The sequence below is a fragment of the Netta rufina genome, assembly GCF_964035555.1.
Source record: "Netta rufina genome assembly, chromosome: 1".
In the NCBI taxonomy this organism is placed as follows: domain Eukaryota; kingdom Metazoa; phylum Chordata; class Aves; order Anseriformes; family Anatidae; genus Netta; species Netta rufina.
This window is the reverse complement of record NC_140123.1, coordinates 171,560,111-171,573,067: the sequence shown is the minus strand read 5'-3', so window position 1 is coordinate 171,573,067 and position 12,957 is coordinate 171,560,111. Positions and strand designations below refer to the sequence as shown.

The window sequence follows — 12,957 nt, the reverse complement described above, 5'->3', positions numbered from 1 at the left end:
ACATTTAAGACTTGGCAGCGGGCTGATTGTAAACCTGTCTCGGAAGGCCTGCTAAGACAGACCAGGTACATTTTGTTTGGGAGCAAGCAGAGGGTCCATTCAACAAGTTTTAGGTCAGAGTTAGAGCAAAGTTTAGTGTTTGTAAGGATAAATAAATAAATAAATAAAGGAAAAACGCCTAGATCCAAAACAGGCTGTGAGGCTGTATGTGGTGTTATAGCCCATGCTGTAGCAGACCGTGCTTTAGTAGGTGAAGGGCACTGTGCTTCGGCTATCAGTAGGATCATGGTGTTAGAAAAAGGCCTGGCAGGGGCTTGAGAGATATTGTAGCATCTAGCTTTAAAGGACTGATGCTTAGTCAAAAATATATGCGTATATCCTTCCTTTCGCATTTTGGCCTCCTGAAGCCCTCGTGGGGGAGGGCTCGTGAGGCAGCAGCAGCGCCTCGCCTGTGGGGCAGCAGCCGCAGCCCGCAGGGCTCGGCCATGGCCTGGCCTCCCCGCCTGAGGAGCGGGGCGAGAGGACGGCGCCGGGACCCCTCAGGGCCGGCCGCGGAGCCCGATGGCGGGGGGCGCCTCTGAACCTCCTCGCCAGGGAACGCAGCCCGGAGCCGCGGCCGCGGCCCCTCCCGCCGGGCGGCATGCGGGGCGCTCGCAGGCGGCTGTGCTCCGCCCTGCTGCTCGCCTACGGCCTCTTCTCGCTCTACGCGGCCTACACCGTCTTCCTGCGGCCCCGCCGCCCGGCCGCCCCCCGCCCGCCGCACAGGGACCGCCGCGGCCCGCGAGGTGAGAGCGGCGGCCGCCCCCCCGCAGCCCGCTCCCAGCCGCCCGCCGCGGGCCTGCCCGGCACCAGCGGCACGGCCGCAGCCGGCATCGCTCCGACGGGGCCTGGGGGCGAACAACGGGCACGGACCGGGGAGCCCGGGCAGCGCCGGGGGCTGAGGGGAGCGCGGGGACGAGCCGCCCCCCCCGGCACTGCACTGGCGGCCGACATTTTGTGGGTGCCGCGGGCGGGGCGGGCGCCACCTTGGGAAGGGAAGGGAAAACTGAACCTATCTGGGGAGGACATGCCCCAGTTCTGCTATAAGACCCCTGTTTATCAAGCAGTTTGCACACTTCTAATAAAAATCACATCTCGTTTGTTTTTCTGCATGTCAGTTCATTTAGCGTGTATAGAGCTATGTCATCGACATAAACATATTTTAAATTATTTTTCATATAAACTATGTTATACTGACTAAGAGGGTATTTGGAATTCAGTACTGACCAGAAAAATTATAAATTTTCTACATTTGTAAGCCCAGAGTTTTTATATAAATTCTCTTTTTGGATTTCCTAGATAATGATCATGTTTCTTTGGGAAACGAAGAGTGGAATCCTTGGGAAGCTGATGAGAAGAATGAACAGATTGCTTCTCAACAGAGATATGAAAATAACGTTAAGATGATAAAAAATGCAAGATCTCACCTAGAACAAACCAGTCTTAGAGTACAGATTTGGGGAAAAGCAGCAATTGGTAAGCAGATGTAATCTAGGCCTATGTAATCACAACTTCTGATAAATCACTTTGCCTTTTTTTCTTTAGTTGACTCTAATGTATGTATATGATTAAAATATGTGGACATCTATAAATGAAAAGTGTTAAAGAAATAGAAGCTATTACTCAAAAATATCTTAATACCAATATAAGAGTAGTTAGGTGCCAGATTCTTTGTATCAGTTCTTTTGGGAGCTGTTTTTCATTTCTATCCAGGGAAAGTCACGCAAATAGCAGAGTTACTTTTTGAAGCCAGTGTAGTTTACAGAGCAACAGATAAACAGGCATCTTATTTGGTTAAAACAGAATAATTGTAACATTTACACTTTATGAACTAAAGCATTGTACAGTGAGAAATAAGGTAATTTGTGTACCATACTAGTATAATCACTGATGAACTTGAAAAATGTTCTGTTGTAGAAGACACTGAGAGACTTCTCAACATGAACTGGGGGCCAAGGTCGTCTTAAGATTTTTAGCTACTGCTGAAGACATCTTGTTGTTTGTATTACAGCTTTTTTAGAAATGCGAAATTTCCAATTTAAGTCGAATTTTTATGTAGTATTGCAGAACACGTTGGTATTCTGACATAAAATTTGGTGTATTTCAATATAGCTTAAGAGCAGTATGGTTGTCCTTAAAATGGAGATTAATATTTGTTAATTTTTAAGTGTTAACTGTACCAGAAAGAGATGCTAGCAGAAGTGATAGTGTGATATATCTTCATCTACTGATATTTTGACAGCCAAAGAATCTTTTCATATGCTTTGATGTTTGAAAAATTCATCTTAATTACCAAGTCATACAGAAATTGGGGGGGCAATGTCTGCATTATATAGGAAGCTTTGACATTTCTTAAGCAATTTTTTTTGTCTTGTTGGTAGTGTGGAGTAGGCAAGGTATGTGCATTCAAATTGACCATCATGTCTTCATCATCTATGTAGGTCTTTACCTTTGGCAACATATTTTTGAAGGGCATCTTGAGCCAGCTGATGTGACTGCACCATGGAGAGAAGGAAGCCAAAAGGCGGGAAAAACATACTTCAGGTACTATCTTTGTGAAGTTGACTTAATCTGTGCAAAATTTAGCTTTCCAATGCATAGTTTGTTAAAGAGCATGATAAGATGCATCGGTGCAATATTTTGTCTATCAGAGTTGCAATTATTTTAATATCAGTTGCAAGTGCTTTAATTTTGTAGTGTTTTGATAACAGAGAAGTATGCATACAATTTCTCCTTTAATATTACCGCAATAAATGGTTACATGAATGGAAAAATGTACTTGATAAAACCAACAAATTTTAGCCCAAATACACTGCTATTAAAAATCAAAAGCTATGAAGCAATTTCATCAGCTCTTTTGCAAAGATCTCTGTATTTGAAAGAACTGTGAAAAAACTATGAATGGTGCTGCTTTGTCATCTCCTTCATGGAGATCAAGAGATATTTCCATTCACAGACTCAGAGAAAGAATACAATAATACCTTTTTTCAGTAGGGAGCGATGCCTGTAGTGTTTTGCTGGTGGGAAGAGACTCTTTTTTTTTTTCCTAGATATAAAATCTCAAAACCAATACAAATCATTGACATTCTATCATATACATTGTCTTCTTGGCATGCACACAAGGATATTTTTCAAGACTTTGCCTTTCATCTTAATAAGAAATAATTTGCTGCATGTAACTGAGACCATCACTTGACTGATTATGGATATTTTCTCTCTGGTCTGCCTGTTTCAGATGAATAATAACCTCACATGGTCTGTGTATGTGTATCTCTCAAAGAAAGACTTTCATACTAGCATATGAATATCTTCTTGTTATATTTAGAGGTATTGGGGATAATAGCCTTTAACTTCAACTTGAACGTTAAATCCTATGAAAATACAAAGTTTATATCAGGTACCAATATAGCAGCAGTTAATATTTGACAGGCTAGTAAGATTTTTTTATGAAAATTACAGGAAATATGTGAATATAACTGTGATTTTAATGATTGGGATTTTGAAATAAAATAGTTGAAGTTCTACTTTTTAGTCAAATTGGAAACAATAATCTGTAGCTTTTTGTGAGGACAAATTAGTATGATTTTGGCTGCTCAGTCATAAAAATATTTTCTGGAATTGTTGACTTCTTTATTGTCTGGCTGAGGTAAATTATCTCCATTTGATTACTAGATGAGGCTAGAGGGAGCTAGCTGAGGTGGCATATTTGGAGAATATGTGCTGCTGTGCAGTTTTGTGGTAAGTCTAATGATTGTTAACACATAGAGCTCACATGAACGTTTTTAAAGAACATCAAATCTGAAGACACAGAAATGCCAAAATAGCACTTGAACACACTTGCATGAATAAGCCCAATGCATATCTTTATGGTGGAAAATGCACGTTTTGATGGCTTTAAGTTTTTACTCAGAAAGTTGCCTAAAGGATACTGAAAGTATCAACTTCTACATGAACTTCAGGGACATTTACATAAAAACACAGGTGAAGAAGGAGCTGCTGAGCTGTGATTTTTAGCGATGTGTTGGCATGTTCCTTCAGGAAGTAGGAAAAGAGAGTTTATCAGCTTTCTTGGCTTGAAGTGATTCACATCCTTCTCTCTCTTGTCATCCAGGAGGATGTTTGTAGAGAAGAAGGTGTCAAACTTATCATTAAGTTAAAGCATTCCTAAATGTTTGTTCTGTTGAGAGTCACACCCCTCTTTTAACATTGAGAGCTGCTTTCCCCCAGGGCCTGATAGATTTGGTTGGTTGTTCAACAGTTTCCTTCTGCCCCATTCTCCTGTCCTCTTTATGCAAACCTCTTTATGCAAATTCATTGCAGGTACCTGAATGAAAACATATTGGTCAACAAAATTAATGAGCAAAGACTTCTTTACCTGCCATATGATTTCCCAAAGGATAGCTTGTGGCAATTTAGTTTCCTTAATAGCCTTCATTGATTTTTTTTTTTTTCGAAAATCCAAATACACTATTTCTACTGGATTCCCTTTATCTGTGTTCTTACTAACACACTCAATGGATCTCCATCAGATTAGTGAGACAGCTCTATAGGAGCCGTGTTTCTCTGCATGTGTGATTGGTGATCTTACTCTTTATTATAGATTCTTCTGGAGAGGGAAGTCATACTGACTGGTCTGTAGCTCCTGGAGTTTTCTCCAGATGTTTTTGTAGGAGTGGTGCTGCTTTTCATTAGGCATGGTGTCTCTTCGTAACGACTGCTATGTATGCTTTTGCCAGTAGTTCTGCAATTTCATATCCGAATTTCTTCAGAACTCTCAAGTGAAAACCATCCAGGTCCAAGTTCTTGTTGTTGATGTAGTGCTTCATGTTTAGGACACCATGGGGAGAGTGGACAGGCTGCATTGTTTCCTTCTTGGATTGAGGCACACACTTTACCCGGACTTCTTATACAGTGTTTTTAAACAGTTAGTTGTACTACTTCTCTCAGAGTTGGTCTCGATTTTCTTGTTTTTAAGTAGTTCCTTTATTTCATATCAAGTATCCATGCTGGATATATTTGGCATGTTTTCTTCTGGTATGGTGTTAATTGTATTGCTGTTTCAGAGAGGCTGTCTGACTATCACCTTTGGAACCAGGCTCATAGGGGTTCTAAGACTAGCAAGGAAAATCAAGGACTTCATAGGAAGCAAGTAATTTATTGAGTAAAAAATGTCATCTCCATATATCACCAGATACAGTCTATACAGAATCACAGAGTATGCTGAGTTGGAAGGGATCCACAAGGATCATCGAGTCCAACTCCTGGCAACGCAAAAATTCAGACCATGTGACTGAGTGCACAGTCCAAACGCTTCTTAAACTCCAACAGGCTTGGTGCAGTGACTACTTCCCTGGGAATAGTGAGACTCTCCTAGTGCTACTGCACGTCTTAATTTAGTAGCTTCTGCAATCCCCCTTACATTTCCCAGTCCCTATTGTATTCTAACTGGGAGTTAATACCACAACCTTAGTATGATAATTTTTTACTACAGTATGGGATTTTCGTAGTGTTCCCCCTCCAGTGCAGTTTCATGCTGCTACGCTTCATGTTTTCCTACACACCGACCATGCTTCCCCACCTCTTCATCCTGTTACTCCTGTGAAGTTCGTAGCCTTACAGCACTGTGTCCATAGACAAAACCCATTTCCCCCAGGTCTCCTTTACAAGGTGGTCATCGAGGCAACTTCATATCCCACCCGCTATTTTAGGCATTTTGATGTTCTCTCTTGCAAATCTCAGTGATGAGGATGTCACTGTCCTTGTGCCCTACAAAGTCTTTTGTCACTGTATGTTTGGATTCGAGTATTGACCTGATCTACATTTGATCTGTTAAAAGTCTTAATTCCAAGTCGTGTGTCTCCCGAATCTTGGCTCCAAGATGTGCCGCTCCCACAGAGGCAGCACGATGACAGCCTAACTCAGGTTTAGAACATGCTTGCTGAAGGTCAGTCTGTTCCAGGTATCCTCACTGGAGTAGTTTGTATGGCTTTTGATGTGAATTTTCTTATTCTTACAAAACACATTTGAACTGAAACTAGCTGTCAGTCTCAGCATTTCAAGTTCATTCTCCATTAAAATTCTCTTATTCTAAATTAAGTATAGCTGGTAGTTGAAAAAAAATATAGTAATGCTGAAGACCTAGAGAGCTAACACTTCATTGATTCCTGAGGAGAACAAAAACTTCTTTTTTTTAATTTGTTTTTTCTCCTCCACTCTTTCCTGAGGTGTGTAATCACTAATCCTTTGAGTTCAGTCAATAGTCTGTTAAAACAGCACTTAACTGAAGAGCAAGAGCTGACAAACACTGGTTTGCTTAGTGGCAGTTCATAAACAGCTGTTCATGTACTTGTACTTCAGATACTTTTAAATTATCAGTGAGGTAATGATTTTGCTACATGATTGAAATGCCTTTGTTATATTTATTGTTTCATATATATTTATTTTTATATTGTGATAGATCACAATGTGCAATTTTATACCTAAAATGTTTGTGCTACAAACTCAAAACCTGAAATTTGTCCTGGGTCATACAAGCATCATAAGTTTACCTTTAGGTACCTACCTCTCGTGTTACAGATTTTACTGAGTATCAGATGATGCAGTCTGTTTTTTGGTTACCTTACCGTAACCAAAATTTCAGAGAAAAATCAAACACCAGACCAGCCAGCTGTTCCTCACAAAGACACATGCAAAGTGTCATGTAAAGGCAACTTTATTTCTGTGTTACAGCTGTAGTTAACAACAGAAACGGTTACAGATGCATAGGTACTTCACGGTATATTGCATTTAGTTTATTGAAGAAAAAAATATCTGGAGTGTTGTAAGGATGATGAGGATTAAGGTCAATAATTTGTCTTAAGGTTGTTTACTGTTTGTATTTCGGTTTTCACAGCTTCATCACTGGTCCATCTGTAGTTCCTGGCTACTTCTCAGTTGAAGCTGAAAATGTTGTGCTAGTTCTGAATGGAAGAGAAAAAGCAAAGATCGCTTACGCCACTCAGTGGCTGCATTACGCACAAACGTTGATCCAGACTCACAAGATACAGCGTGTAGCTGTTGTGCTGCTTGGAAATGAGCAGTGCAACAACGAATGGATTCAACCATACCTGAAAAGACACGGAGGATTTGTAAATCTGCTCTTTGTAACATATGACTACGCATTGGTAAATGAAGAAGATATTTTCCAGTGGCCTTTAGGAGTAGCCACGTAAGTGCTGTAGACACAAATTATAATTGAAACTTAATTGTTATGTGTGAGGTGTGGAAAATACATCTGAATGTTACTGCTAGTTCCCAAAACGATTATAGTAAGTAAATTGTAGAACTTGGTCCTGGTAATATTTTTCTAAATGAAGCATTGGAATCTTTGGAAATTACATTTAACAATTAAAATAATAACATAGAAAAAGAAGGCTAGGATTTAGGGAGCTTTTTTTTTTTTTAAAAACTGTGTCCAGCGGGGTTTTCAGTTTGATTATTTCTACTTCAGTAGGTTTGCTCTTGAGATTTATTGTAACTGCTGATGTAATACATGCGTGAGGATTTAAAAGATATTTATGACACAAGGATTTAAAAGGTATTTATGTAAAAAAGGTTCCAACTACTGCTTGTTTCGGACAGGAAAGCAGTGGTACTGGCAGTACTGTTTTTTAACCCCTGTTTTGGCTCTCAAAAGGAAATTGGATGGCTCCCATTTGGGATTAGTACACTCCAGTATCACAGTAGCATAAACTGGCTTAAGTGCTTACTCACAAAACCTTTTGGTTATACTTAGTGCTCAGGCTGTTTATCTGGAGTAAATACCTGTTCGGTTCAGTTAGATGTACTCCTTCCTGTTTACTCCATATTAACAGAGTTAATACTGTCGTAGCTACTTACTGTAGTAATAAGAAGAAAAGAAATCAGGATTGTTTTCATAACTCGTGTTGTATTTGAATTTAGTATCTATACTGAGACAGTCTGCAAATTGTATGGAGTAAGGTGCAAAGCTGGATGGGGTAAGATAGATAGGGTATCAGAATGGGGCTTTGCAGCCCTTTTACACCAACAGTTGCAAAAATTGTCGTTAAAGTTATGTAAATGGGACAGATTTTCCAAGGGAAGAGGGAAAAGAAAGATGTAGGAAGCTGCAAAAATACTTGGAATGAAAAAAACAGTTCTCTGAGAGTAGGTAAATTGACATTCATCAGGTAGGAGAAGAAGTAGGAAACGGCTGTTCGTTAAAAATATGGGATGGTCAGGAAAGTGAGTGTCTGTTCAGAACTATTAATGACAATTAAGAAATCGCTATGAAAGAAAATAGAGACCACCTCTAAAAGCACTAAAGAGTTGGTATCAGGGTGTATTTTTTCTTCAAATAACAGGAAAGTAAAGAACAGTGATCCCTCTAAAATAATGACATTGGAAGGAATCTCTATCTTAATTCGAGAACGTTAAGGGGCAGAAAAAAAGGACTTCTTACCATTCATCTGTTCCAGACAAAAATATAAAATTAACTTTATTTAATGAAAAAGTTAGTGCCAACCCTTCTGCTGAAGCAGTTTTTCAGCTGACCAAAATTCCTGACATAAGATTTGAAAAAACAGTCAAAAAATAATAATAATAATAATGAAAATGAGTCTAAAAAGATAGCATATAGCTCACATTGGATCCCAGGATTTTGCACTGGTTTTGTTGAGTCCTAAAAGCAAGGTTGAATAGCTTGTACAACAAGCTGTTTAGTAGCCAAAGATTAATGAATGCAACCAGGTCACAGTGACATTTTTCCTTTGAGAGGTTACCAGTGTGTTTTCAGCTGATGAACATGCCCAGAGGTCAGGTAACTGAGACCTCAACTCTGTAATTGCCTTTATCCTGGCCTTTTCAGTCAAAACTAGTGGTTGCATCCAGAACAGAGCATTTCAGAAAAGTGTGTCTCTGAGTGGTGTTTGTAGCATGCATACGTAATTTCTTTGATGTCGAGACAGAACAGAAGTCTTCAGAGACATTCAAGAAGAGAGTGGTTGGGACAGAGGGAATAAAGACCAACTTTTTGGACAGGACTTGCACTGCTTTGCTTATAGATGTAGATTGGTAACAAACAGGTGTTTTTAGTCTTGGAATCTTCTATGGTAAACATGAAATAGCGCAAAATGTATTTTCTCTTGACATAAAACATGTCATTATCTAATGTGTACATTGTTTTTACAGCTACAGAAATTTTCCGGTTGTAGAACCCAGCTGGTCAATGCTACACGATCCAAGGTCGTATCTATGTAATTTCTTAGGAACAGTTTATAAGAACTCTTCGAGGGAAACTCTAATGGAAATCCTGAAGCAGGATGGACTTGATAAGCTTTGCTGGATTGCAGCCAGAGAACAGTAAGACTCTGATTTACTTCATGAAAATACTCTGACATTTTTGCTTAGTTCATTATTAACAATCCTTTCTTGAATTTAAAAAAACAGTGCAAATAAAGGTATCCAGTCATCCTTTGTATAAGGCTTCATAGTACAACCTTTCTGTTTCAATATTTTAAAGTATATTTTTAAATGCCTTGAAAGATCTATGTATACTACATAGAAAGACCATCTGCCTTTTTTTTTTTCCTTACATACATTTGATTATGATAGGAGAAGAAATACTTGTCTTGCACCTTGTATGTCTTAATATCTTACTAGGAGAAAAAGGCAGCTATATTTTGCTGTGTTCTATGCAAGGATGATTTAATCTGAACGATATTAGTCTTCATTGCTCAATGGGTAGAGCAGATGTCTTGAGTAACAGGAATAGGGTTCTGATAGTTTTTCTTAATTTTGCCAAGCAACGCCTGTAAAATGATTGATAGTAGGCACAGCAGTGCTTAGGAAAACCTGTGCTACCCTGATGAAGAGTCTCAGGAGATGAGTAGTGTCTGGCATAAACCCTTACCTCACAGACATTCTGAGGCACTCCAGGCAGACTGATGGTTAACAGATTGTTTAACATTCTAGAGCAGAAGGATGTAAAAAGCGAGCCTCTACTGATTTGAAGTATTTAAGACCAAAAAAATTCATTGGGAAGTACATCAAGTGTTTCCTTGTATGTCTCGTCCCTGTATATCTCTACCTTTCATTGTAATGTGTGTGGGAAAAATATTAATGTTCAACTCCTTTACTTTCCTAGGTGGCAGCCTCAAGAAACAAATGAAAGTTTCAGAAACTATCAGGATGCCTTGCTGCAGAGTGATCTGACATTGAGCCCAGTGGGAATAAATACAGAATGCTATAGGATTTACGAAGCTTGTTCGTATGGATCCCTGCCTGTGATAGAAGATGTAATGACACCTGGTGATTGCGGAAATTCATCAATGTACCACAGTGCTCCATTACAATTATTAAAAACCATGGGGGCTCCATTTATCTTTATTAAAAACTGGAAAGAGCTTCCTGCTATTCTAGAAAAAGAAAAAAAAATGAGCTTACAGGAAAAGATTCAAAGGAGAAAAAAGCTTATAGAATGGTATCAAAACTTCAAAGCATGGATGAGACAGAAATTCATTAATACTTTGGAAAATTCATTTCTGCCTAGTGATAAAGGATAAATTTCCCTTTTGAAAATCTAGAATAGATTGAAAGTTTAATTTCCATTAACCTTCTGAGGAAGCTTTTATTCAAAAAAAAAAAAAAAAAGAAACCTCAGAAGGCAGGTGCATTCCTTTTGAAGTCAACAGAGTTGGGCTAGCTTAGCCAGGAGCTATGTTTGGCCCTCCATCCGTAACAATTTCCAGAGAGAATGTTAATGTAGAGGGATGGTAGCCTGTAAGGGTGGCAACAATTTTGACTGTTTTTATAATTTCTGTGCTGGTGTGTAATGTGGTAAATTACTTTAGGAAAATATCTTTCAGCATGTGAACTTGTTAAAAATCCAACATGAGAACAACGGTTGGTTTTGAGGAAAAGATAAGAAGGAAACCTGTATTGTACAGAATAATGTATTATGAATGCTGAAAATTACCAGGTTTAACACAATCAGTAAGGTATCTCCTGGTAAGTGTTGGTTTTGAAAATGTGAACTCTTTACTTGATTGACATGTTTCATTTCCAAGAAAGTGGACATAAAGCTAATTAAACACTGTGGAATAAAAATGTATATTTCAAGGTAAAAGCAGAGAATTCTTTCTTAGAAATATTACCTCACAATGTATTTCCCCTTTAATTTCAGATATCAAAATATCTTTCATTTCCGTGTAGTTTTAAGACATACCTTTACGAAGCTCTGCTGAGGGAACAGTCATTGCCTGCAGTTACAGCTGCACATCCTGAGCACTTGGCCTTCAACATGAACCCGCATGTGGCTTATCTGATTTCTAAAAATCTGCTGAAACCTATCAGCTCCAAAAGATGACAGAAATGCAATACTGCATGTTTATGACAGTTTTCATTAAATGTAGTGAAAGGGATCTGTTATTGTTCTTGTACATGAGAAATGAGTACGTGCTATTATCTTCTGTGTGTTTGGCTGAGCTGCTTTTCCTGCATACACAACATTGGCACGCCAAAAGTGGTGTAGCAGCCAGTTCTGTCTTTGAAAGTCAGTATGCCATATGGGTTCATTCTCATGTAGGAATCTAAAAGCCAGTGTGAGTGTTCTGCTAAGTGATATTAATTAGTGTAAAAATCCTATCTAGTTCTGGAATATGTATCATACAAGAGCACTTCATTAGTATTTTTTTTTTCAATTTTCTTGCATCTTTTCTGTTAAAACATATAAAAGCACTGGGTTTTAGTTCACTAACAGCAAATGATACACACACTGGCTGTTCCAGATCTGCAATAAGGTATGGCTCAGAGCACATAGATTTTTAGGATCTTGCATTCCCAATGCAGTTAGTAGACAAAGAGATGTTCTCAGAAGACAAATAAGTTAAATTCAAATAAGCTAAGCTGCATGTCTAAGATAGATTTCCCGTGACTATCCCCCACCCATTCTATCTGAAGCATCATGCAATTGCAATACAATGCAAATGTATTCCATTCTGCTGAAGCTGGAAGCACAGCTATTACAATTCAGCACTCAGCTGATGAACCTTGCTTGGAGGAGGAGCTTGCTGGATCAAATTTAGAAGAAATTTCCATACTGAGGATCTAAAGTCGCCATCTGCACAGTTGCACATGGCATTAAGAGGGCTAGAGAAAGCCCGGTGCTCTGCAGTAGCGAAGTGTCATTGCTGTAATTTCCCTCTACTAGAATCTTTCTCCATAAGCTACAGAATGTTGAGCAGTGATCTAAAGCAGTGTTTTTCAATACGTAACAGGCATTCCTGAAGGATTTAAGTGGACTTCAAAAAAAAAACAAAATAAATAAATAACAGCTGAGAGTCTCTTACCTAGTCAGCCTAGATTTTCATCTAGGGTTGGTAATTCCTATAAATTTGGTGGTGTGCAAGGTAAAGTTTGAAAAGCAGCTCAGTGTTTTAGTCACCAGTAGTGCTATTCATGTGTTCATTTATAAGTAAACGTGTGAGATTATTTCTGAACTTGTGCAGCTATTGTATCTTAAGGGAGCACAATAGGTGCATCAGAGTTTTATCAGAATTTCACACCACAGCTACTTGCCTGTTCTTGAAGTTGAAAGAGGAGTGATTCACATTTTATCTATGTTTAGCCAAAATCTTGACACTTCAAATTCACCTGCTTCAGTCCAACAGGAATTAGTGCTAGATTTTCCTTGTGTTCTATTTGTAATGCCAAGGCAGCAAAGAGAGCAAACCTTCTGCAAGACAGGGGAAGGTTCTTAACACATCAAACAGGTGCTGGTATTTATTTTTCCCTTATTCCACTGTCTGATTTGTGAGGGAGATTGTAGTTCTGTTTTTACTTTCTAATCTTTTCTTAGAAAAATTGTCAAATTTGCACTCTGTTTGGATTTTTCTTACTTCTCTCTCTCCTTACCCCATA

At 38.9% G+C, this 12,957-nt stretch overlaps 1 protein-coding gene across 1 annotated transcript; it reads left to right on the top strand.

Annotated features, from left to right (window-relative positions):
• The first annotated feature begins 427 nt into the window (after nucleotides 1-427).
• On the top strand, nucleotides 428-11,152 carry RXYLT1 (ribitol xylosyltransferase 1). Its single transcript, XM_084290116.1, has 6 exons — nucleotides 428-785; nucleotides 1,339-1,515; nucleotides 2,481-2,583; nucleotides 6,932-7,246; nucleotides 9,229-9,399; nucleotides 10,184-11,152. Exons 1-6 carry the CDS (start codon nucleotides 641-643, stop codon nucleotides 10,599-10,601), a joined length of 1,329 nt encoding a protein of 442 aa, XP_084146242.1. The 5' UTR covers nucleotides 428-640; the 3' UTR covers nucleotides 10,602-11,152.
• The last annotated feature ends 1,805 nt before the right edge of the window (nucleotides 11,153-12,957 follow it).